The 26,819-nt window shown below is 42.7% G+C and overlaps 1 protein-coding gene across 2 annotated transcripts in view; it reads right to left on the reverse strand.

Annotated features, from left to right (window-relative positions):
• Nucleotides 1–16,960: 16,960 nt before the first annotated feature.
• The window catches only part of txlnba (taxilin beta a), a 29,174-nt gene continuing 19,315 nt past the window's right edge, over nucleotides 16,961–26,819 (reverse strand). The window contains exons 6-10 of one of the 2 annotated variants that reach the window (XM_036985045.1): nucleotides 21,199–21,318; nucleotides 20,697–20,771; nucleotides 18,581–18,673; nucleotides 18,275–18,370; nucleotides 16,961–18,192 (exon numbers count right to left, since the gene is read on the reverse strand). In XM_036985045.1, coding sequence (XP_036840940.1) covers nucleotides 17,311–18,192; nucleotides 18,275–18,370; nucleotides 18,581–18,673; nucleotides 20,697–20,771; nucleotides 21,199–21,318 — 1,266 coding nt within the window. In that variant the 3' untranslated portion in view covers nucleotides 16,961–17,310. Of the gene's footprint in view, nucleotides 18,193–18,274; nucleotides 18,371–18,580; nucleotides 18,674–20,696; nucleotides 20,772–20,809; nucleotides 20,885–21,198; nucleotides 21,319–26,819 lie in introns of both variants that reach the window. The other variant, XM_021611980.2, reaches the window with a different exon arrangement.

Genomic DNA, 26,819 nt, shown 5'->3' on the forward strand with positions numbered 1-26,819 from the left:
AGCCAATCAGTGTTGGCTAAACTGAGTGAGCTCAAATGTGAATGGTCCTGATACACAAAAAAAAAGTGTCACGGGAAGCCAGTTTGGATTTGACTTGACACCAATCACATCACATCAAAAGCAGAATGTAGAGGGGAATAAGGCACCCCAAGAGTTAACACATACAGGGAACTTTATTTACACAACTGTTGCATCTCGTTGTTTTTTCTACTTGCACGCACGCACACTCAAATCAGCACCATCGACAGCCACATCATATTTAGCTTACTTTGATTCGATTCAATTGTTTTTGGTATCTTAAAGTTGTCACCGTATTAAACTAAGTGCAGGTGATTTGATGATGTTGAAATGTGGCTGGAATAGTGCAGGCAGCACCTGTTTTCTTTTCCACTTGTGGGAACTCACCATGTTTCTAAGTCAATGGTTGTTTAGTAGTCCGAAACATTAACTTGCTTGACCAGGCTGTAGGTCATGAAACTGTTTGTTACATGCAAAATGCTTTGTGGACTTCACCGGACAGATGTTGCTCTCCGGTATTGTGATGAAACAAAGGTGTGGTGGAATTTATTTTTCTACTGTGTCTTATAATAAAAATAATAAAATGTTACCCCTTTTTCATCGCTGCAACTCCCCAACAAGCTTAGGAGAGGCAAAGGTCGAGTCATGCTTCCTTCGAAACATGACCTGCCAAACCACACTTTTTAACACCCACTCGCTTAACCAGGGAGCCAGTTGCACCGTTCAACTGACGACCGCAGTTAGCCTGCAGGCGCCTAGCCTGCCACAAGGAGTTGCTAGAGCGCAATGAGCCAAGTAAAGCCCCCCCGGACCAAACCCTCCCCTAACCCAGGTGACGCTGGGCCAATTGTGCGCAGCCCTATGGGACATCCGGTCATGACCAGTTGTGACACAGCCTGGGATCAAACCCAGGTCTGTAGTGATGCCTCAAGCACCGCAGTGCCTTAGACCGCTGCACCACTCGGGGGGCCCTACTTAAAAGTATTTTTTACGTAAGTACTTTTCACACCACTGATGAATGGTGGAAAGAGGGCAGGAAAGATACAGAAGTTAGACTGGTGGACTTTATTGATCTGTGGTATAGTTAGTGTGTGGAAAAGTATAGTGCATAAGGATGTACCAAAACACTTTTATAGGGAAGGCTCATTCAAGGCAAGCAGGTGAGGAAATTTGCCTAGGATGGAATAAATGATGTATGTAGTAAAACCTGCAAATGGTCAAATGTAAACCAGAGAAAAAAGATACCACCCTCCCCTTTGCCCAATTAAAAAAAAAAACTATCTGAAAAGGATGAATGTAAATCAGGGAGAGAAAAAAGAAACACAACCCCAAAAAAGTTAGACAACTGTTCCCTATTTTAAAATTTAGAATGAGACATCTCTTGCTCCACAGTGACATAGGGTGCATGCCAGGCAGCAGGTTGTCAGCCAGCCAGCCTGCCAGCTTAGTGGAGTCTGCCACTAGCATAGTCTGTATCCCCATTGAGACCGTGTCTGTGCCTTGATCTAGGTTAGGCAAAACTAAACATGGCGGTGTTCGCTTTAGCAATCTCACTGGAATAAAGACCTCCTTTCCTATCATTATTGAAAGAGATTGTGATATCTCACATCTCAAAATAGGGCAACTTAATGTTTGATCCCTCACTTCCAAGGCAGTTATAGTCAATGAACTAATCACTAATCATAATCTTGGTGTGATTGGCCTGATTGAAACACGCTTAAGCTTGATGAATTTACTGTGTTAAATTAGGCCCCTCCTCCTGGTTACAATAGTGACCATATCCCCCACACATTCCGCAAAGGTGGAGGTGTTGCTAATATTTCTGATAGCAAATTTCAATTTTCACAAAAAAAGACAGTATTTTTGTCTTTTGAGCTTCTAGTCATGAAATCAATGCAGCTGACTCAATCACTTTTTATAGATACTGTTTACAGGCTTCCTGGGCTGTATACAGCGTTCCTGACTGAGTTCCCTGAATTCCTATCGAACCATTTTTGGTGACTTTAATATTTGTATGGAAAAGTCCACAGACCCACTCCAAAAGGCTTTCAGAGGCATCATCGATGTCCAACATGTCTCTGGACCTACTCACTGCCACAGTCATACCCTGGATCTAGTTTTGTCCCGTGGAATAAATATTGTGGATCTTAATACCTTTCCTCATAATCCTGACCTATTGGACCACCATCTTATTACGTTTGCAATCGCAACAAATAATCTGCATAGACCCCAACCAAGGATAATCAAAAGCCGTCCAAAGATTCCTAGAATTCCTCCACCTACCCAAGGACGTCAGAGTACAAAAATAGGTTAACCACCTAACTGAGGAACTAAAAGTGGCAGTAATAAAGCCTCTCTTGAAAAAGCCAAACCTTAACCCAGATTTTTTTTTAAACTATCAGCCTATATCGTATCTCACATTCCTCTCAAATGTTAATAAAAAGCAGCATCTCACTGCCTTCCTGAAGACAAACAATGTATACAAAAGGCTTCAGTCTGGTTTTAGACCCCATCATAGCACTGAGACTGCACTCATGAAGATGGTAAATGACCTTTTAAAGGCGTCAGACCAAAACTCTGCATCTGTCCTTGTGCTCCTAGAACTTAGTGCTGCTTTTGACACCATCAATCACCACATTATTTTGGGGAGATTGGAAACCCTAATTGGTCTATAAGTTCTGACCTGGTTTAGATCTTATATGTCGGAAAGATATCAGCTTGTCTCTGTGGATGGTATGTCCTCTGACAAATCAATTGTAAGTTTCGGTGTTTCTCAAGGTTTCGTTTTAGGACCGCTATTGTTTTTACATCTTGGTGATGTCATTCGGAAACATAATGTTAACTTTCACTACTATGCGGATGATACACAGCTGTACATTTCTATGAAACATGGTAAAGCCCCAAAATTGCCCTTCCCGAAAGCCTGTGTTTCAGACAAGGAAGTGGATGGCGGCAAATGTTTTACTTTTAAACTTGGACAAAACAGAGATGCTAGTTCTAGGTCCCAAGAAATCTTTGTTGGATCTGACAATGTAACGCCCTGAGCTGTTTCACCTGTCCTTGTGCTTGTCTCCACCCCCTCCAGGTTCTGCCCTTCTTCCCCACTTATACCCTGTTTTTTTATACCTATGTTTTCTGTCTGTCTGTGCCAGTTCGTCTTGTTTGTTCAAGCCTACAAGTGTTTTGTGTCTCAGCTCCTGCTTTTTCCAGTCTCGCGTTTCTCGCCCTCCTGGTTTGGACTCCGAGCCCACCTGCCTGACCACTCTGACTGAGCCTGCCTGCGGTCCTGTACCTTTGCTCCTACTCTGGATTATCGACCCCTGCTTGCCTTGACCTGTCGTTTTCCTACCCCTCTTGTTACAATAAAAAAATTACTTCTACACAGTCTGCAGTTGGGTCTTACCTGAAACCTGACAGACAATTACTCTTGGTTGTACAGTCGTCTCAAATAAAACTGAAAGACCTCAGCGTTACTCTGGTTCCTGATCTCTCGTTTGACAAACATTGAATATTTCAAGGACAGCTTTTTTCCATCTTTGTAACATTGAAAACAATCAGAAATGTTGTCCTAAAATGATGCAGAAAAGCTAATCCATGCTTTTGTCACTTCTAGATTAGACAACTGCAATGTTCTACTTTCCGGCTACCCGGATAAAGCACTAAATAAACTTCAGTTAGGGCTAAATACAGCTGCTAGAATCTTGACTAGAACCAAACAATTTCATCATATTACTCCAGTGCTAGCCTCCCTACACTGTCATCCTGTTAAGGCTAGGGCTGATTTCAAGGTTTTACTGCTAACCTACAAAGTATTACATGGGCTTGCTCCTACCTGTCTCTCCGATTTATGCCACAGTCACAAGATGTATGCTACAGTCCTTATTGTCCCTTGAAGCTCAATTGTTATGGAATGGTCTGCCTATCCATGTGAGAGACGCAGACTCTGTCTCGACCTTTGTCTTTATTGAAGACTCATCTCTTCAGTAGGTCCTATGATTGAGTGTAGTCTGGCCCAGGGGTGCGAAGGTGAAGGGAAGGGCACTGAAGCGACAAACCGCCCTTGCTGTCTCTGGCTGGCCGGTTCCCCTCTCTCCACTGGGATTATCTGCCTCTGACCCTATTACGGGGGCTGAGTCAATGGCTTACTAGTGCTCTTCCATGCCTTCCCTGGAGGGGTGCATCACTTGAGTGGGTTGAGTCACTGTCCGGGTTCGTGCAGTGGGGGAGATCCTTGTGGGCCATACTCAGCCTTGTCTCAGGGTAGTACATTGGTGGTTTGTGGATATCCCTCTAATGGTGTGAGGGCTGTGCTTTGGCAAAGTGGGTGGGGTTATATCCTGCCTGGTTGGCCCTGTCCGGGGGTATCGTCGTACGGGGCCACTGTGTCTCCCGACCCTTCCTGTCTCAGTCTCCAGTATCTATGCTGCAATAGTTTGTGTCTAGGGTTAGTGTGTTATATCTGGTGTAATTATCCTGTCTTATCCGGTGTCCTGTGTGAATTTAATTACTTCGACCTCATGGCTTGATTTTGCTCTGATATGCACTATCAACTGTGGGGCCTTATATTGACAGGTGTGTGTGTGCGACTTTCCAAATCATGAACAATCAATTAACTTTACCACAGGAAGACTCCAATCAAGTTGGAGAAACACCTGAAGGATGATTAATGGAAACAGGATGCACCTGAGCTCAATTTCGAGTCTCATAGCAAAGGGTCTGAGTACTTAAGTGTTTCTGTTTTTTATTTTTAATACATTTTTGAACATTTAAAAAAAACGGTTTTTGTTTTGTCATTATGGGGTATTGTGTGTAGATTTTATTTTAATCCATTTTGGAATAAGGCTGTAATGTAACAAAATGTTGAAAAGGTGTAGAGGTCTGAATACTTTCTGAAGGCACTGCACACTGAGTGTACAAATCATTAATAAGGACACCTGCTCTTTCCATGACATAGACTGACCAGGTGAATCTAGGTGAAAACCATGATCCCTTATTGACGTCACTTGTTAAATCCACTTCAATCAGTGTAGATGAAGGGGAGGAGACAGGTTAAAAACTTCTTGGTGACAGGGGGGCAGTATTGAGTAGCATGGATGAATAAGGTGCCCAGAGTAAACTGCCTGCTACTCTGTCCCAGATGCTATTATGTTTATATTATTAGTGGTATTGGATAGAAAACACTTTGAAGTTTATAAAACTGTTTGAATGATGTCTGTGAGTATAACAGAACTCATATGGCAGGCGAAAACCTGAGACAAATACAACCAGGAAGTGGGAAATCTGAGGTTTGTAGTTTCATTTAAGTGATTGCCTATCCAATATGCTGTGTCTATGGGGCCAGATTGCACTTCACAAGGCTTCCAGCAGATGTCAACCACCTTTAGAAAGTTTGAGGAAGGGTGTTGAATAAGAGCTGTTTTAACAAGTGGACTAGGCTGAGACCAATCAGTTGGTTACTGCGCGGTCATGCGGGTAATGAATACGCTATTGTCCGGTTGGAATAGTATTGAAGATTTATTGTAAAAAAAAACTAAGGATTGATTGTAAACATTGTTTGACATGTTTATTCAAACTGTAATGGAACTCTTTTGATTTTTCATCTGGATTTTGCGCTTGCGCATTGTGCCTTTGGAATAGTGAACTAAACGCGTGAACAAAACGGAGATATTTGGACATAAATATGGACGTAATTGAACAAAACAAACATTTCTTTTGGAAGTGGGAGTCCTGGGAGTGCATTCCGACAAAGATCAGCAAAGGTAAGTGAAGATTTATAATGCTATTTATGACTTTTGTTGACTCCACAATTTGGCGGGTAACTGTATGGCTTGCTTTTGTGGCTGAACGCTGTTCTCAGATTATTGAATATTGTGCTTTTGCCGTAAAGCTTTTTTGAAATCTGACACAGCGGTTGCATTAAGAACAAGTGTATCTTTAATTCTATATAAAACATGTATCTTTCATCAAAGTTTATGATGGGTATTTCTGTTATTTGATGTGGCTCTGCAATTTCTCTGGATGTTTTGGAGGCATTTCTGAATATGGTGCCAATGTAATCTGAGGTTTTTGGATATAAATATGATCTTGATCGAACAAAACATACATGTATTGTGTAACATTGAGTCCTGGGAGTGTCATCTGATGAAGACCGTCAAAGGTTAGTGATTAATTTTATCTATATTTCTGCTTTTTGTGACACCTCTCTTTGGTTGGAAAATGGCTGAATGCTTTCTGTGACTAGTTGCTGACCTAACATAATAATATGTTCTGCTTTCGCCGAAAAGCCTTTTTGAAATCGGACTCTGTGGTTGGATTAACGAGAAGTGTGTCTTTAAAATTGTGTAAAATACTTGTATGGTTGAGGAATTTTAATTATGAGATTTCTGTTGTTTTGAATTTGGCGCCCTGTAACTTCACTGGCTGTTGGCGAGGTGGGGCGCTAGCGTCCCGAACGATCCCAGAGAGGTTAAAGAAGGATTTCTAAGCCTTGAGATAATTGAGACATGGATTGTGTAAGTATGCCATTCAAAGGGGGAATGGTCAAGACAAAGATTGAAATGCATTTGAATGGGGTATGGTAGTAGGTGCCAGGCGCAACGGTTTGTGTCAAGAACTGCAACGCTACTGGGCTTTTCACGCTCAACAGTTTCCTGTGTGTATCAAGAATGGTCCACCACCCAGGACATCCAGACAACTTGACAACTGCATTGAACTGCATTGAAGTACAACATGGGCCAGCATTCTTCTGGAATGCTTTCGACACCTTGTAGAGTCCATGCCCTGACGAATTGAGGCTGTTCTGACTGCAAAAGAGGGGGTGCAACTCAATATTAGGAATGTGTTTTTAATGGTTTGAACTTGGTGTATAACTTGTTAACAGTTACCCATTCCTAAGAGTGAGTACTATTTTAATAGTAATGTTAAATAATACACAATGGCTGTTAAGCCAATTATATTTTGACTGTTGCCTCCTGTTGAAGTTTATTGTGATGGTAATGATGTTTGTTTTTGATCATTATTTGGCGGAGGTTGCTAGCTACAGTGGTATCTTCAACCTAGCCCAACTTTGAGCTAGTGTACGCTATCTTGACTTGCTATAAAGTTGGAGAAACAAGTTGAGGAAAAAGTAACTAAACAAAGCATGTTTTATCACCTGAAACAAAATATTTATTCTGTCTGGGGAAAAAAATGTCATATTTTACAATCTTCCAAAATAAATGCGATATCTGACAAGAGGGCTGTCCTCTTTCTTGCGTTAGAGACAGTAAACTTTCCGTTCAATAGCGGGCAAGATTCTGTGATAACATGGGTAGCTGGTATTCTGGGACTGTCCCGGGACCACTTCACATTTCCTGAAAAAATACAATTACAAGACCTGAGAAATTACAACATTTTCCCAATGTCTCACTAATGCAATTCCACAAAATACACAACAGGGTGCTCTTCATGGATGAATCCCGGTTTCAACTGTACCGGTCAGATGGCAGACAGTGTGTATGGCGTTGTGTGTGGGCGAGCGGTTTGCTGATGTTAACATTGTGAACAGTGTGCCAGTGGGGTTATGGTATGGGCAGTGTGACGCCCCTCCCACTCTGTTTGCTGAATTCTTTCTCTTTGCTCTTGTTTTCCTTAATAGGATGTAGGTGGGCGGAGCTGGGAGGGTCATCAGCTGTGTCCCGGGTATAAATGCATCTTTCCCTCATTCATTGAGGAGACTCTCTCCACGCAGACACACTGTATTTTTGGTTCTGGCTTGTTTGTTTTGGCACCTCTCAACACCCCTCATTTTCACCATCTATGCACGCAACCACTTACTTACACTAATGACTACACTCACCATTGTTAATTGTAAATGGTTTACTTTATTTAATAAATATATGTTTTGTTATTCCTTATCTCCACTTTGTCTCCCTCTTTGTTAATAAGGGCTACAAGCCGGGTTCGTGACAGCGGGCATAAGCTACTGACAACAAACACGATGGCATTTTATGATCTGTGCACAATTCCTGGAAGCTGAAAATGTCACAGTTCTTCCATGACCTGCATACTCACCAGACATGTCACCCGTTGAGCATGTTTGGGATGCTCTGGATTTACGTGTACGACAGCGTGTTCCAGTTCCAGCCAATATCCAGCAACTTCACACAGCCATTGAAGAGGAGTGGGATAACATTCCACAGGCCACAATCAACAGCCTGATCAACTCTATGTGAAGCAGATGTGTGGCGATGCATGAGGCAAATGGTGGTCACACCAGATACTGACTGGTTTTCTGATCCACGCCCCTGTGACCAACATATCATCCAAGATGGCGTAGCAGTGCAGACGTGTTTTGTTTGTCCTCTCGTGTACTTTTGTCTTTTTTCATCTATTTTTGTAGATATTTCAATTTTATTTTCAATCTCTTCTCCATTTTAGTTAAATTATACTTTCCGGTAACCTGCCTCACCCAATGTGATACGGATCATCCAAGATGGCGTAGCAGTGCAGACGTGTTTTGTTTGTCCTCTCGTGTACTTTTGTCTTTTTTCATCTATTTTTGTAGATATTTGAATTTTATTTTCAATCTCTTCTCCATTTTAGTTAAATTATACTTTCCGGTAACCTGCCTCACCCAATGTGATACGGATCTGCTATTATTTTTAATTTCTAGACCTTATAGCAAGAACCACCTAGCCATCAGAAGCTAATTAGCTACAAGCTATTTAGTCATTGTTAGTCACTACTAGCGGCCTTTACCTTCTGCACAGGTACCAGCCCTTTTTTTAGCTTGGATAATACTCGCCAGCCTACCAGTAACGGACTGTCTCCATTACAACGCCGGATTTCTGCCGTAATCCCTGGACCATTCTCCTGATCTTCACAGCTAGCTAGCACCCACCGAGTTACCCAGTACCGAAGCTATCCCTGAGGCTCACCTCCCGGCCTACTCAGTTGTTCACCCGGACTCCACCCAAACACGGCTAAAACACACTACTCCACTGGATCCTTGCCGTAAGCTCTGGACCTTGGCACCGGATCACCGCTGCTACCGAGCGCCTATAGTGGCTAACACCCCTGCCCCGAAGCTAGCACCGGTTAGCCGTGAGCCAGGCGCATCTCCCAGATCGAAAACTAAATTACTACAACTACAATACCTCTTTCGCCATCTGGCTTGGATCCTTAGTCGACACGGCGCCCTGCCACACCACCATGACAGGTCTGCCGACGAATAATCCATCCACTGTGCCTTCAACCGGCCTCCGTCGGACGTGGGAGCAGACGCTTCTACTAGCCCCGGGCTACTAACTTTAAACGCTGTGTCGCTCGCGTGCTAGCGTAGTAAAGACTACTCCGCGGCTTCCCTGTCTCATCTATTGTTGCCCCATGGACCCTATGACCACTTGGCTACATAGCTGATGCCCGCTGGACTGTCCATTAATCACAGTACTCCATTCTGTTTTATTTATTTATTTGTTATTATTATTTTTTTATCTGTTGGCCCCAGCTGCAAACTCAGGCTCTGTGTGTAGTTAACCCTGTCTGTAACCCTGACCCTGTCTGCCCATTCATTTCCATTTTACCTGTTGTTGTTTTAGCTGATTAGCTGTTGTTGTCTCACCCGTTGTTGTCTTAGCTAGCTCTCCAAATCAACACCTGTGGTTACTTTATGCCTCGCTGTATGTCTCTCGCATATGTCAATATGCCTTGTATACTGTTGTTTAGGTTAGTTATCATTGTTTTAGTTTACAATGGAGCCCCTAGTTCCACTCATTATACCTCTGATACCTCCTTTGTCCCACCTCCCACACATGCGGTGACCTCACCCATTATAACCAGCTTATTCAGAGATACAACCTCTCTTATCATCACTCAGTGCCTGGGCTTACCTCCGCTGTACCCGCACCCACCATACCCCTGTCTGCACATTATGCCCTGAATCTATTCTACCACGCCCAGAAATATGCTCCTTTTATTCTTTGTCCCCAACGCTCTAGGCAACCAGTTTTGATAGCCTTTAGCTGTACCCTCAACCTACTCATCCTCTGTTCCTCAGGTGATGTGGAGGTAAACCCAGGCCCTGCATGTCCCCAGGCACCCTCATTTGTTGACTTCTGTGATCGAAAAAACATTGGTTTCATGCATGTCAACATCAGAAGCCTCCTCCCTAAGTTTGTTTTACTCACTGCTTTAGCACACTCTGCCAACCCTGATGTCTTTGCCGTGTCTGAATCCTGGCTTAGGAAGGCCACCAATAATTCTGAGATTTCCATACCCAGCTACAACATTTTCCGTCAAGATAGAACTGCCAAAGGAGGAGGAGTTGCAATCTACTGCAGAGGTAGCCTGCAAAGTTCTGTAATACTTTCCAGGTCTATACCCAAACAGTTTGAACTTCTAATTTAAAAAATGAACCTCTCCAGAAATAAGTCTCTCACTGTTGCCGCCTGCTATCGACCCCCCTCCGCTCCCAGCTGTGCCCTGGACACCATTTGTGAATTGATCGCCCCCCATCTAGCTTCAGAGTTAATTATGTTAGGTGTCCTAAACTGGGATATGCTTAACACCCCGGCAGTCCTACAATCTAAGCTAGAGGCTCTCAATCTCACACAAATCATCAAGGAACCCACAGGTACAACCCTAAATCCGTAAACATGGGCAACCTCATAGACATTATCCTGACCAACTTGCCCTCCAAATACACCTCCGCTGTTTTCAATCAGGATCTCAGCGATCACTGCCTCAATGCCTGTGTCCGCTATGGGCCTGCGGTCAAACGACCACCCCTCATCACTGTCAAACACTCCCTAAAACACTTCTGAGAGCAGGCCTTTCTAATCGACCTGGCCTGGGTATCCTGGAAGGATATTGACCTCATCCCGTCAGTCGAGGATGCCTGGTCATTTTTAAAAGTAATTTCCTCACCATCTTAGATAAGCATGCCCCGTTCAAGAAATGCAGAACCAAGAACAGATATATCCCTTGGTTCACTCCAGACCTGACTGCCCTTGACCAGCGCAAAAACATCCTGTGGCGGACTGCAATAGCATCGAATTGTCCCCACAATATGCAACTGTTCAGGGAAGTCAGGAACCAATACACGCAGTCAGTCAGGAAAGCAAAGGCTAGCTTTTTCAAGCAGATATTTGCATCCTGTAGCTCTAACTCCAAAAAGTTTTGGGACACTGTAAAGTCCATGGAGAACAAGAGCACCTCCTCCCAGCTCCCCACTGCACTGAGGCTAGGTAACACGGTCACCACCGATAAATCCATGATCGAAAATTTCAAAAAGCATTTCTCAATGGCTGGCCATGCCTTCTTCCTGGCTACTCCAACCCCGGCCAACAGCTCCACCGCCCCCGCAGCTACTCGCCCAAGCCTCCCCAGCTTCTCCTTCACCCAAATCCAGACAGCAGATGTTCTGAAAGAGCTGCGAGACCTGGACCCGTACAAATCAGCTGGGCTAGACAATCTGGACCCTCTCTTTCTAAAACTTTCTGCAGCCATTGTTGCAATCCCTATTACCAGCCTGTTCAACCTCTCTTTCGTATCGTCCGAGATCCCTAAAGATTGGAAATCTGCCGCGGTCATCCCCCTCTTCAAAGGGGGTGACACCCTAGACCCAAACTGTTACAGACCTATATCCATCCTGCCCTGCCTATCTAAAGTATTCGAAAGCCAAGTTAATAAACAGATCACTGACCATTTCAAATCCCACTGTACCTTCTCCGCTGTGCAATCTGGCTTCCGAGCCGGTCACGGGTGCACCTCAGCCACGCTCAAGGTCCTAAACGATATCATAATCGCCATCGATAAAAGACAGTACTGTGCAGCCGTCTTCATCGACCTGGACAAGGCTTTCGACTCTGTAAATCACCGTATTCTTATCGGCAGACTCAATAGCCTTGGTTTTTCTAATGACTGCCTCGCGTGGTTCACCAACTACTTTGCAGACAGAGTTTAGTGTGTCAAATCGGATGGCATGTTGTCCGGACCTCTGGCAGTCTCCATGGGGGTACCACAGGGTTCAATTCTCGGGCCGACTCTTTTCTCTGTATATATCAATGATGTCGCTCTTGCTGCGGGGGATTCCCTGATCCACCTCTACGCAGACGACACCATTCTGTATACTTCTGGCCCTTCCTTGGACACTGTGCTAACTAACCTCCAAACAAGCTTCAATGCCATACAACACGTGGCCTCCAACTGCTCTTAAACACTAGTAAAACCAAATGCATTATTTTCAAACGTTCGTTGCCCGCACCTGCCCGCCCGACTAGCATCACCAGCCTGGACGGTTCCGACCTAGAATATGTGGACAACTATAAATACCTAGGTGTCTGGCTAGACTGTAAACTCTCCTTCCAGACTCATATTAAACATCTCCAATCCAAAATCAAATCTAGAATCGGCTTTCTATTTTGCAACAAAGCCTCCTTCACTCACGCTGCCAAACTTACCCTAGTAAAACTGACTATCCTACCAATCCTTGACTTCGGCAATGTCATCTGCAAAATAGCTTCCAACACTCTACTCAGCAAACTGGATGCAGTCTATCACAGTGCCATCCGTTTTTCTACCAAATCACATTACCACCCACCACTGTGACCTGTATGCTCTAGTCGGCTGGCCCTCGCTACATATTCATCGCCAGACCCACTGGCTCCAGGTCATCTATAAGTCTATGCTAGGTAAAGCTCCGCCTTATCTCAGTTCACTTGTCACAATAACAACACCCACCCGTAGCACATGTTCCAGCAGGTATATCTCACTGATCATCCCCAAAGCCAACACCTCATTTGGCCGCCTTTCCTTCCAGTTCTCTGCTGCCAGTGACTGGAACGAATTGCAAAAATTGCTGAAGTTGGAGACTTTTATTTCCCTCACCAACTTTAAACATCAAACTATCTGAGCAGCTAACCGATCGCTGCAGCTGTACATAGTCCATCTGTAAATAGCCCACCCAATCTACCTACCTCATCCCCATACTGTTTTTGTTTTATTTACTTTTCTGCTCTTTTGCACACCAGTATCTCTACTTCGACATCATCATCTGCTCATTTATCACTCCAGTGTTAATCTGCTAAATTGTAATTCTTTGCTACTATGGCCTATTCATTGCCTACCTCCTCATGCCTTTTGCACACACTGTATATAGACTTTCATTGACTTGTTTATTGTGCTATTGGTTTGTTTATTGTTTACTCCATGTGTAATTCTGTGTTGTTGTCTGTGTCACAATGCTTTGCTTTATCTTGGCCAGGTCACAGTTGCAAATGAAAACTGTTTCTTAATAACTAGCCTACCTGGTTAAAGAAAGGTGAAATAAAATAAATAAATATGCATATCTGTATTCCCAGTCATGTCAAATCCATAGATTAGGCCCTAATGCATTTATTTAAATTGACTGATTTCCTTATATGAACTGTAACTGTAACCCTTTTGATTGGGACAGCACCATCACACTGTTTTGAGACAAGCGTGGGGGACTTCTCTAGATAAATCAATCAACGTCAGATCTTCGTTTTCACTGAATCTCCGTTTGGATATTTGGTAACAATTAGGCTGGGGAAATGTTAGCTGTGTTGAGGTGAGTACTAATGATCATCTTTATTGTAGTTTGCTCACATATTAGCTGATCAGAACATTTAGCTAGCTTGTTATACAAGTGGGTTTTGCTCTTCACTCGCGTTGTAGCATGTCCTGCTCCCGACCAAAAGCGTGACTTGTCTGATAATCAACCAATCAATCGATTTTGTTTCATCGAATATCTGTCTGTATATTTGGTTAATTGATCACTGGCTGGACAAGTGGAAGTGGTAGCTCATTTATTTGTTTTCTCAACTATCGCTGATTAGAAACATTTAGCATGCAATAATGTATCCTAAATCAAGTGTATTATTTATCTATTGACTCACGTAGTAGCCATATATATACCCTAGGCTATTTTCCTATCGTCCCAATCCCACTGAAACGCAAAATCTTGACTCATGTCTCGCATGAAAATTCGTAACTTTATTCTGTAACCCATAGGTTGCATTATTAAAGCACGTCTGGGCTATGCATGTCAAAACACAGCTATAACATGTCCCCTGCTTCTCTGCGCCGTCTCGTATTGTTGCCGATATGAGAGCTCCGGTGGAGAATGTGTGATCAACAAACTATATGAGAGTATATATGGATATTTATTTTACGAGTTAGTCCCCGTTAAGATACCTTGATATTTAAACAATTTGCTTTCCATCTCCCCGTTATTCATGATCTGATATACTATCTGTATAACCAAATAGTAGATATGTCATTCGTTGGAGGTTATCTAGCAAGTTTAGGAACTTTGGCCATTTGACTTTTGTTTAAATCAAATTTCAAATCAAAATCAAATCAAATTTATTTATATAGCCCTTCGTACATCAGCTGATATCTCAAAGTGCTGTACAGAAACCCAGCCTAAAACCCCAAACAGCAAGCAATGCAGAAGCAATGCAGGTGTAGAAGCACTTTGTATGATTTGTATGATTTGTATGATTCGACAATGCTGTGGCCTTCTCGGGGTGCGCTCTGTGTCGAGATATCCTAGGCCTCATGGTGAAATGTGATTAATTAATTGAGGAACATAACGCTCTGGATGTTGAACGGCCTTTTGAAATTCACAATGTCATTTGCGATCAAAGTTAGTTAATTAATCAATTAATCATTACTAAATCACAGTTTCACTTGCTGTGAAATCTTTACACAGTTGCGCAGCCAAGAAGGCAATGTGGAGCAGCGACAATCTTATTTTGGGAGAACATTGAGTGACCTTATCTTGGTTTAAACGTTAAATTGGCATTTCTATTTTTTACGGTATTTCCTGGGACTTCCCGGTATTGCAATTTGGCAGATTTTTGGGAAAATATGAATCTCTAATCCGCGAAGACGTACGATGTAAAATGTCATACTTGTTGGTGCTTTCAGGACAACTGGGAACTCAAAAAAATAAGGTACAATTATTTTTCCCCAGTCGGAGATGTTTTTTTTTTGCGAGTTCCCAGTTGTCTTGAAGTCGGACATTTCCGAGTGTGCGGTTTAATTAAGACTTCATCCATAGGTGCGTTCAGTTCGCATGAACGTTTGCTACGTTGCGGAACGGTTTGTTCAGAACAACACATTTCCCCAACACGTTCTTGTAAATTCTTGAAACGATTTTGAGGGAAGTTTGCTCCTGTTTGGTGGTTGTGGCTAGAAGCAATGCAAGACGTATTTAAAGGGCAATGGCCATGCTGACAGCGTTCGACAAGCCAACCCCTCGCACTTTTTTCAACTGGTCGTTCAGTACAGCAACTTTCTCGTTCAATTGAACATCTCAGAACGTAAACACGTACTGAAAGCAGCCCATGTTCCACTATCTCGTTCAGTTTCCATGTGAGTGAACCGAACCCAGACTCCCTGCTCTCACTTCACTGTCAATAACTGCTGATGAAGCGGGTTTAGGGGATATCTTTTATCCGATATCTAAAGTCAGGAAAAGGGGGCCAGCCTGAGAGCCGTTGGGCCAGTGGTTAGAGCCGTTGGGCCAGTAACCGAAAAGTTGCTGGATCGAATCCCCGGCTGGCAATGTAAAAATATGACTTTCTACCCTTGAACAAGGCAGTTAACCGTCATTGTAATTAAGAATGTGTACTTAACTGACTTGCGTAGTTAAATAAAGGTTCTAAAAAATGTTATGACTAAATATTTGGCATGGGCAACATGAACATGTGGTGTCTGGAGCTGTAAAAAAAGTGGATACCTATTTTAATATTCACCCTTCAGGCTAAAATTAATTATATAGGCTGTTGGTAGATACATTAATCTCTAAGATTCTGACTGTATGAAGTGCAAACTCTCCTAAAATATGAGGTATGCAATTAATTTATTCCACCAACATTTTCCCAAGACTGTTAAAGTTGATGTGAGTGTTTCTAGACATACTGTATCAATCCAGCATGGGATTCAAAAATGAGAGGAATGTCAGTATGAGTGTTTTGGTGAAATTTTGAATGGGTTTCAAAGGCCCCATCTGGTGGCCACAACAATGAAGTGAAATATAACTGTGACCGGAAAGCTTTGAAGAACCTCTGCCATACTCTTCTTGAAACAGGTTTTGGAATTACGTGTAGCCTGTTTCCCTACCAATTTGTATGTTTGCAGGGTCTCTTTCTGCCTGCTGACTGATGATTCCTATAGGTTGGTGGTAGTATGATCATACTTTATGACATTGTCAGTTTCTTCATTAAGTGACAGCCAGGTCCTTTTGTCCTTTACTCTAGTTCATAACAGTATAAATTGTTTTCCATTTTTGGCGTGCAATCTGCTCAACCAGTAATACAATCCAGAACATAAACATGATATTCACAGGGATCGGTAGCAGGTCTAATTTGTTTTCCCTGTGGCACTCAACACTGATCTGTATTTATTAAAAACCCATGGTCCTCTGCACTATTATTATCACTCATACATTAGTGCTGTCCTCAACGGAGTCGCAGATGGCGTTGCTATGGCGACTCAGTGCCTGTCAGTCTAATGTCCTGTTGTGTCCTTGGTGGAGGAGAGTTTGTGTAACTCAGTTATTTTGCCAGAACACAGACCGACCACGGCCAGGCCATAACAACCCACTTTGTGGATAGAGACTGTCTGATACAGATTGTGTTAAAAAAGGAAATGTGCACCGGATGGGGGGAGTGTTGCCATGGAAACTACTGTAAGGATCCATCTCTAAATCATTGTGAATGACTGGCCAGTTAACTTTTAAGCAAATAGTTAACAATCCATATAGATAAGACATTAGTCAAAATAAAAAGGGACTTGAAATCAATATCAGGCCTTTATCTAGATATATGGGTCCATCTTGCAATATTTGGTCATATAAGGTTGGATATGAGATGTATATTGCGTAAAACAGTGTGATGGGTCTAAGCAATACATTCCAAAGAGCACAGGCATGTCTACATAGTCTACAATTAGATATTTATTGAAGTTACATTATAGGGGTTCAGATGGAAAAAGTCAAAAAAGACAGTGACTGTTCTGATGCTATTTGCGCAAGGCAACATTCGGCATTGGAAAGTTTTGAGGGTGCATTGTCCTGAATAACCTTTCTACCTATTCTTTGGTTATGCAGTAAATCTCTGTCTGTCCTCATCTGGTATACGACTTAAACATACTTCTACTGCACACCACTTCAGATAAAACAGTATATAGACAAACCAAGTTGGATTGGATATCTCAACTCAACCATAACACGAGGCACAGGGACTATAGTTCTAACGCTCACAAAATGACACATTCGTCGGTTCAGCTAGTCTTAATTGCATTCTTCTTTTTTGGCGTCTGCTTCTTGGCGGAGGGCTCTGGCTGTTTTGGGGTCTCTGGCTGGACTGGGGCAGCCATCTCTGCCTGTGCTGGTGCCTCCACCTGTGCTGGTACCTCTACTTGTGCTGGAACCTGTGCTGGAGCCTGTGCTGGTACCTCTACTTGTGCTGGAGCCTGTGCTGGAGCTTGTGCTGGTGCCTCTGTTTGTGCTGGAGCCTCTACCTGTGTTGGAGCCTGTGCTGGTGCCTCTACTTGTGCTGGAGCCTGTGCTGGAGCCTCTGCTGGATCCTCTACTTGTGCTGGTGCCTCTGCCTCTGCTGGAGCCTGTGCTGGTGCCTCTACTTGTGCTGGAGCCTGTGCTGGAGCCTGCGCTGGTGCCTCTACTTGTGCTGGAGTCTGTGCTGGTGTATCTGCATATGTTGGTTCTGGTTCCTCTGCATGTGCTGGTGCCTCTACCACTACCTGTACTGGGGCCTTTGTTGGTTCAGGGATCTTCTGGGCCTCAGCAGGTTCTGTAGACTCTGGCTCTTCCTCGCTGTCAGAGTCATCGTCATCATCGTCTCCTGTAGACGGGGCCAGTAGGGAGGCTGCGAACTCCGCCAGCCTGTTCTGCTCAGCCCTCAGACGGGCCATCTCCTCTGTCATCTCTGGCTCCTCAACTATGTCCATGAGGCTGTGGACTGGTTCAGTGGCCACCTCCTGTGTCTCGTCCTTGGGTGTCCCCTCGGTGGCGTCAGGCGTTTGGCGAATGCCTTTGATCTTGGAGTACAGGATCTTCCTCTCATCCTGGAGTGCTCGGCAGAGCCTCTCCAGCTTGTCAATCTTCACGACGAACATCTCATACTCATTCTCCTTCACAGTCCTCTGTGGAAAAGAGAGTCTAACTTGTTGTAGCGCATTTGAATAAAGTCTAACACTATTGCATGTGTTATAGATGAGTATTTACCTCTTCAATCATCTCCGAGAGAGCCTTGTTAGTGCTCTCAAATCTGGTCTTCCAAACATTCGACTCTTTATCAAGTTTTTTCATCTTCTTTGTCATCTATGAAGCAAAATGTTTGTTGGGTTAAAACGTATCTGAAAATGTAACCATCATTCTGAATATGATTAATATAGAAAACAGTCCCTCCAACATAAAGCTGTTTTCTCATTTCAGAATTATGTCGACCTTATATTACCTCCATGCACTTGGCCCTAAAAATAAACAGTACATTTAAAGGAAGGATGATTTTATTTTAAGGATGCCACATACCTTCTCCATTTCATTTTTGAAGCTGGCGTACACATCGTTGCTCTTAGACAACGTAGTCTGGAACTCTTCAAACTTCTGGGAGTACAGAGCAAGCTGCAGAAAAACAGAGGGACAGTCAGGAGAGAACTCCAGAAATTGATTTCACATGTAGCATTCATATGCATCAATTCACCTCATGAACAATCAGATCTATGCTTTGAGCCTTATTTGACCCAGAAACAAATTTGTTATACTTTAGAGGGAGAGGAGGTGTGGTGAGAGGAAGAGCCAGCCGGTTTCACCAAACATTTAGTCATTCACGACTGACTCAAATATGTATATTTTCCCTGACAAACAAGGTCACGCATTGTTGGTATGCCTTGCCTGGTTTCTTCATTGCTTCAGGGCCTAATTACAGAGCATTGCATTCCAAGTCCTAGGGCCCTCGGTGTGAATGCTCTACACTCAGCTGGCCAGGCGGCCTCCCTGGGCTTCCCTTTAGCAGTCCTCTGCTCAGTGTTGGCAGAGCTATGTTAATGAGCAGCTCTATAAATGTTTCAGTGGCAGTCGGTCCAGCTAGAGTTAACAGGCTAATCTCCAGAGGCCCTCAGGGGAAACCACATCGCACACACCGCCAGTCTCCCGTATTCAAACCTGTCTATCTGCTAGCAATCCCGTTGAGATCAACCGTCTTTATTTGAGAGTTACTGTTTTGGAACAAAAGCAAAACAACTGATTTGACATGCGCTATAAAAGAGGAAAGGCATTTGCTTGGTTATGTGTTGTATTTCAGAAAAGCTCACTTGATACAGATCAGTTTCTGCCTCACGTCTTTCGAATAGATTTTTCTTGCTGGCTGCACTGCTTTGGCCGTTTCCTTGTGTGATCTAAATCTACGCCTGGTATCGTAGAGACAAATAAGGTTGACATTCCTAGTTAATTGGATTGGAAATATGACATGGCCTGGTACAAATACATGATGAATCATATTGTCACGCCCTGATCTGTTTCACCTGTTCCTGTGATTGTTTCCACCCCCTCCAGGTGTCGCTTATTTCCCCCAGTGTATTTATCCCTGTGTTTCCTGTCTCTCTGTGCCAGTTCGTCTTGTATGTTAGTCAAGTCAAACAGTGTGTTTTTCCCGTACTCCTTTTGCTATTCTCTTTTGATAGTCTTCCTGGTTTTGACCCCTGCCTGACTCTGGACTACTTTCCCGCCTGCCTGATCATCCTGCCTGCCCTGACCTTTATTCTGCCTGCCCTTCGGTACCTTTTGGATTCTGATCTGGTTTTGACCCTTTTGTCTGTCCACGACCATTCTCTTGCCTTCCCCTATTGGATTAATAAATACTGCCTCCTGTGTCTGCATCTGGGTCTCGCCTTGTGTCATGATTATATAGGTACTGAAATACAGTATTAACATAATTTGTTTTATTGTTACTTTGTCATTTGGGAGTCAGGGTAATGTTTCTACTGAGAAAACACAAGGCTTTAAATAATGGCAAGGTTTCTCTGCAATTAATTATAACCATATCAACTGTCAGCTATAATTTCTGAATCCAGCAGGGAAGCATTTATCTTTGTGCGTCAGACCAACTAATTTCATTGTATAATTTGCTTGCACCCATACAATAATTGTGCCATATCCAATAAACATAGCAATTGCAATTGTATCATAATTTTATAATTGAATGATCAATGATGCTGGAGTATGTGGTACTGTGTGGCATTGCATCACATTTTTTAATATTCCCATGATGCTGTGTCATCCTGTTGGTTCAGGAAGAGGGAGTTTCTCTTGCCTGCTGCTATCATGGGAATTATGGCTGCTCTGTACAGTACAGCTAACAAATTTTCAGCTGACAAAGTAAGTACCAAGTACATCAAGCCATATAGCCTAGTTATGAGAGGAGAATCTCATTTTTGATGGTCACTTTTGCCATGGTGAGGATATTGAAAAACATTACTATAGATCCAAATGAACTTAATACAGTATATACTGAAATATTAGTTGTCTTTAACACACATGGAGCACTCCAGAGGACCTTAATGGTAGGATTGGACTTGCCTTTCATAGACTTAGCCCTGAAATAAATGTAGTGAATAAGGGTGTTTGGCACCACATTGGATATATTCACCTGAGCCTGCATGACAGTCTCTTGCTCTCTCAGAAGTTTAGCTTGTAGTTTCCACTCAGCTGCATGTACCAGTAACTGGTTAAAAACAAAACACACGTAAAGCACACATTTACCTTTTTCTTCAACTGCAACTCTTGCTCCTTCAATGTGTAGCATTTCTTTGTTTTGTCAATTGCCTCCCTAAGCAGCTAACAACAGAGACAGTGGATGGTTACAATACTCATTTCTGTGAGCATCACATGCACAACAAACATGATTGGTTGTAAACTTAATACTGTTTATTAGACAAAAGTTACTCAACTATATTTACATTGCTTTACAGTACTTTGTGGGTAAGGTCAGTAAAAGTTGTGCTCCTGTGTGGCTCCGTTGGTAGCACATTGCACTTGAAACGCCAGCATTGTGGGTTTGATTCCCATGGGGGACCAGTCTGAAAATGTATGCCCTTGCTCTGGATAACAGCGTCTGCTAAATGACAAAAAATGTAAGTACAATGACTCACATATTCCTTTTCTCTCTTGTGCTTCTCCTCTGCCTCCTGCAGCTGTGCATTAGCTTGCTCCAGTTTGGTATCAGACAGCTTCTGCTGCAGGTCGTGGTGCTTGAAGATCTTCTCCAAGCTCTGAGTGATAGACAAGGTGAGATGACACACTAGATTAGACACTTAGTTTTAAGAAGGGCTTCTAAGACATTCTGTACAGGTTATGAATCCATCCATTAGGATACATTTCTCTAAAACCACCACTGCCATCCTGTCTGTCTATGAGAAATTGTCATTAACATGTTCCTTGAAAAGTAATTAAGGCCATTGTTGTTTGCGCACAGTATTTCATTGGAAAGTTCAGACACGTTTTATGATGCCTGAGAAAACAGACAAAATAGTGGGTGGAGAACTCGTAAAACCTGGGACTTGAATTACAGTTTCACAATTAACAGGAGGACAAATGCAAAAGCCTTATTATATATATTTTTTAAGTATTGTCTTTTTCAGGATTACATTTGTCATTTTAGCAGACACTCTTATCCAGAGCGACTTACAGTATAGTGAGTGCATATATTTTCATACTTTTTCATACAACCCTCTCATAAAGGGATTATTATTATCAGGGCACAAATTCTGATAAGAAAACTGACCCCAGATTAGTTCAATTAGGATAAACAATTGTTTCTATAGATATTATTTATTTTTACGCATGAGACTAATCTATACTGCACAAAAATATAACAATTTCAATAATGTGACTGAGTTACAGTTCATATAAGGAAATCAGTCAATTGAAATAAATAAATTAGGCCCTAATCTATGGACTTCACATGAGTATGCGGGGGTGCAGCCATGGGGGACCACTTGGCATTCAGGCCCACCCATTGGGTAGCCAGGCCCAGCCAATCAGAATTAGTTTTTCCCCACAAAAGGGTTTTATTACAGACATAAATACTCCTCAGCTCCCCTCCACAACCCCCTCAGACAATCCCACAGGTGAAGAAGCCGGATGTGGAGGTCCTGGGCTGGTATAGTTACATGTGGTCTGCAGTTGTGAGGCCGGATGGACGTACTTCCAAATTTTCTAAAACAACATTGGAGGCAACTTAGGGTAGAGATTTTTTATATCCCCCCCCCCCCCCAATTTCATGGTATCCAATTGGCAGTTACAGTCTTGTCTCATCGCTGCAACTCCTGTACAGACTCGGGAGAGGCGAAGGTCGAGAGCCATACATCCTCAAAAACACGACCCAAACTAGCCGCACTGCTTCTTGACACAATGCACATCCAACCCGGTAGCCAGCCGCACCAATGTGTCAGAGGAAACACCGTACACCTGGCGACCTGGTCAGTGTGCACTGTGCCCAGCCCAACACAGGAGTCGCTAGTGCGCAATGAGACAAGGATATCCCTGCCGACCAAACCCTCCCTAACCCAGACGTAGCTGGGCCAATTGTGCACTGCCCCATGGGCCTCCCGGTCGCGGCCAGCTGCAACATAGCCTGGGCTCAAACCCAGAATCTCTGGTGGCACAGCTAGCACTGTGATGCAGTGCCTTAGACCACTGCGCCACCCGGGAGGCAGGGTAGAGAAATTAACATTCAATTCTCTGGCAACAGCGCTGGTGGACATTCTTGCAGTCAGCATGCCAATTGCACATTCCCTCAAAACGTGAAACCGGCGCTGTGGCATTGTGTTGTGACAAAACTGCACATTTTAAAGTGGCCTTTTATTGTCCCTAGCACAAGGTGCACCTGTGTAATGATCATGCTGTTATAATCAGCTACTTGATATGCCATACCTGTCAGGTGGATGGATTATTTTGTCTAAGGATAAATGCTCATTAACAGGGACATAAATAAGAAATAAGCTTTTTGTGTGTATGGAGCATTTATGGAATACATTTTTTCAGCTCATGAAACATGGGACCAACACTTTACATGTTGCATTTATATTGTTGTTCAGTGTATTTTCTTTACTATGGCAAATAGCCATATGTGTAAACAGTGTGGAATAATCCACAATTTCTCTGCCAAAAGGAGAACATTTAATGTCCATCTGGAAATGAATCCATCTCAGCATTTAGCCAACTATCAAATGTCAACTTGTGTCCATTTTATGCAACTGCTGATGTCAGAATGGCTTGTTCATTATTGCAATGTGTGGTTCTAATCACTTATTTTAATAGGACACATTAGATGTTATTTGGATGTCAAATAATCACATCTCTTTCTGGCACGCTGCCTCTTAAGTGTTTATGCTGACTACAACCAGCAGATGGCACTTGAGACAAATTACTAAAAACTCCACCAGTAAAAAAACAACAAAAAATAAATAGGACATTTAAATCATGATGGTTTTTTACACACCATTCCCAGCTGTGTATGTGAGCAGCAAAAGCAGCAGCAGCCTCAGTGGCAACCAACTGCATGGCAGATCCTGGCTTTTGTATGTCACTTCAGGCTTGTCCTTTCCTTTCTGATGTGTTATATTGTATTTGTTATGGATCCTGCCAAGGCAGCAGCTACTCTTCCTAAGGTCCAAAATAAGGCAGTTATACAGTACCAATCAAAAGTTTGGACACACCTACTCATTCAAGGGTTTTTCTTTTTTTGTACTATTTGCTACATTGTAGAATAATATTGAAGACATCATGAAATAACACAAATTAATCATGTAGTAACCAAAAAGGTGTTAATCAAATCAAAATATATTTTAGATTCTTCAAAGTAGCCACCCTTTGCCTTGATGACAGCTTTTCACACTCTTGGCATTCACTCAACCAGCTTCATGAGGAATGCTTTTGAAGGAGTTCCCACATATCCTGAGCACTTATTGGCTGCTTTTCCTTCACTCTGCAGTCCAACTCAACCCAAACCATCTAATTTAGGTTGAGGTCAGGTGATTGAGGAGGCCAGGTCATCTGATGCAGCACTGCACAACTCTCTTTCTTGGTTAAATAGCCTTTGCACAGCCTGGAGGTGTGTTTTGGGTCATTGTCCTGTTGAAAAACAAATAGTCCCACTAAGCGCAACCCAGATGGGATGGCGTATCGCTGCAGAATGCTGTGGTAGCCATGCTGATTAAGTGTGCCTTGAATTCTAAATAAATCTGACACACCTTGATATGTTTCACCTGTCTTTGTGGTTGTCTCCAACCCCTCCAGGTGTCGCCCATCTGCTCCATTATCCCCTGTATATTCATACCTGTGCTCTCTGTTTGTCTGTTGCCAGTTCGTCTTGTCTCGTCAAGCGTATCAGCGTTTTTCCCGTACCCCAGTTTTCTCGTTTTCCCGGTTTTTACCATTATGCCTGTCCTGACCCTGAGCCTGCCTGCTGTTCTGTACCTTGTGACACTGCCCTGGATTACTGACCTCTGCCTGCCATTGACCTGTCGTTTGCCTGCCCCCTGTTTTTGTAATAAACTTCTGTTACTCTGAACTGTCTGCATCTGGGTCTTATCCTGAGGTCTGATAAAATCACTGACAGTATGACCAGCAAAGCACCCCCACACCTTCACACCTCCTCCTTCTTGCTTCACGGTGGGAACCACACATGCGGAGATCATCTGTTCACCCACTCTGCGTCTCACAAAGACATGGTGGTTGGAACCAAAAATCTCAAATTCTGACTCTTCAGACCAAAAGACAGATTTCCACTGGTCTAATGTCCATTGCTTGTTTCTTGGCCCAAGCAAGTCTCTTCTTCTTATTGGTGTCCTTTAGTAGTGTTTTCTTTGCAGCAATTCGATCATGAAGGCCTGATTCACACAGTCTCCTCTGAACAGTTGATATTGATGTGTCTGTTACTTGAACTCTGTGAAGCATTTATTTGGGCTGCCATTTCTGAGACTGGTAAATCGAATGAACCTATCATCTGCATCTTCCTTTCCTGTGTCGATCCTCATGAGAGTCAGTTTCATCACTGCGCTTGATGGTTTTTGCGACTGCACTTGAAGAAACTTTCAAAGTTCATGATGACTTCATGTCTTAATGTAATGATGGACTATTTGCCATAATATGGTCTTGGTCTTTTACCAAAATTTACCAAATCTTCTGTATACCACTCCTACTTACCATTTCTCCAAAAAGTTTGATCATTGTCCCCATGTGCAGTTGCAAACTGTAGTCTGGCTTTTTTAATTGCCGTTTTTGAGCAGTGGCTTCTTCCTTGATGCCTTTCAGGTAATTTTTTAAACATTTTACCTTTATTTAACTAGGCAAGTCAGTTAAGAACAAATTCTTATTTTCAATGACGGCCTAGGAACAGTGGGTTAACTGCCTGTTCAGGGGCAGAACGACTGATGTCCGACCTTGTCAGCTCAGGGGTTTGAACTTGCAACCTTACGGTTACTAGTCCAACGCTCTAACCACTAGGCTACCCTGCCGCCCCATGTCGATTTAAGACTCGTTTTACTGTGGATAGAGATACTTTTGTATCTGTTTCCTCCAGCATCTTCACAAGGTCCTTTGCTGTTGATTTGCACTTTTCGCACCAAAGTACATTCCTCTCTAGGAGACAGATCGCGTCTCCTTTCTGAGCGGTATGACGGCTGTCTGATGGTGTTAATACTTGCGTACTATTGTTTGTACAGATGAACGTGGTAACTTCAGGCTTTTGGAAATTGCTCCCAAGGATGAACCAGACTTGTGGAGGTCTACATTTTTTTCTGAGGTCTTGGCTGATTTCTTTTGATTTTCCCATTATGTCAAGCAAAGAGGCACTGAGTTTGAAGGTAGGCCTTGAAAAACATCCACAGGTACACCTCCAATTCACTCAAATGATGTCAATTAGCCTATCAGAAGCTTCTAAAGCCATGACGTCATTTTCTGGCACAGTCGACTTAGTGTATGTAAAATTCTGACCCACTGGAATTGTGATACAGTGAATTATAAGTGAAATAATCTGTCTGTAAACAATTGTTGATAAAATTACTTGTGTCATGCCCAAAGTAGATGTCCCAGCTGTCTTTCCAAAACTATAGTTTGTTAACAAGAAATTTGTGGAGGAGTTGAAAAACAAGTTTTAATGACTCCAACCTAAGTGTATGTCAACTTCCGACTTCAACTGTACATGCACATACCCACATATATATATATATAAACATTCATACATAAAACACATATATATATATACATACATACACATACATATGCACATATATACACATTTTTTGGAGTATACCTTCCTTTTCTATTCCCCGTAAACCCAACCACCGCTCCCCAAATTGAAGTAAACTAATAAACAATAACACTTAGGCTTCTACTTCCAGCATATACATACTAAACACATTTTATAGACACAATCTATTTTACAATAGTTCTATTTTGTTTGTTTTTAGTCCTGGCCTTCCTCTATTTCTGAGGTCCACCCAGTGCGATTTCTATTTGCCATATATTTTTCAATTGTGCTGTGATGCTTCACAAATTACTGAACCTTTCTATTCTCATAGTTTCTGAAGATTGTAAATTAAAGATAAACATTTTGTTAAAATAATTATTATATTATTGATCGATTGACTATGACTTTTCAAATCACCAAGTACTGCTATCTGCAGCGTTAGCGCTAGGTAAGTATTGCAATTCTTCAGCCGTTCCTGGACCTGTGACCAAAAACGAGCTACACATCGACAGTAACAAA

The sequence above is a fragment of the Oncorhynchus mykiss genome, chromosome 8, assembly GCF_013265735.2.
Source record: "Oncorhynchus mykiss isolate Arlee chromosome 8, USDA_OmykA_1.1, whole genome shotgun sequence".
Lineage (NCBI taxonomy): Eukaryota > Metazoa > Chordata > Actinopteri > Salmoniformes > Salmonidae > Oncorhynchus > Oncorhynchus mykiss.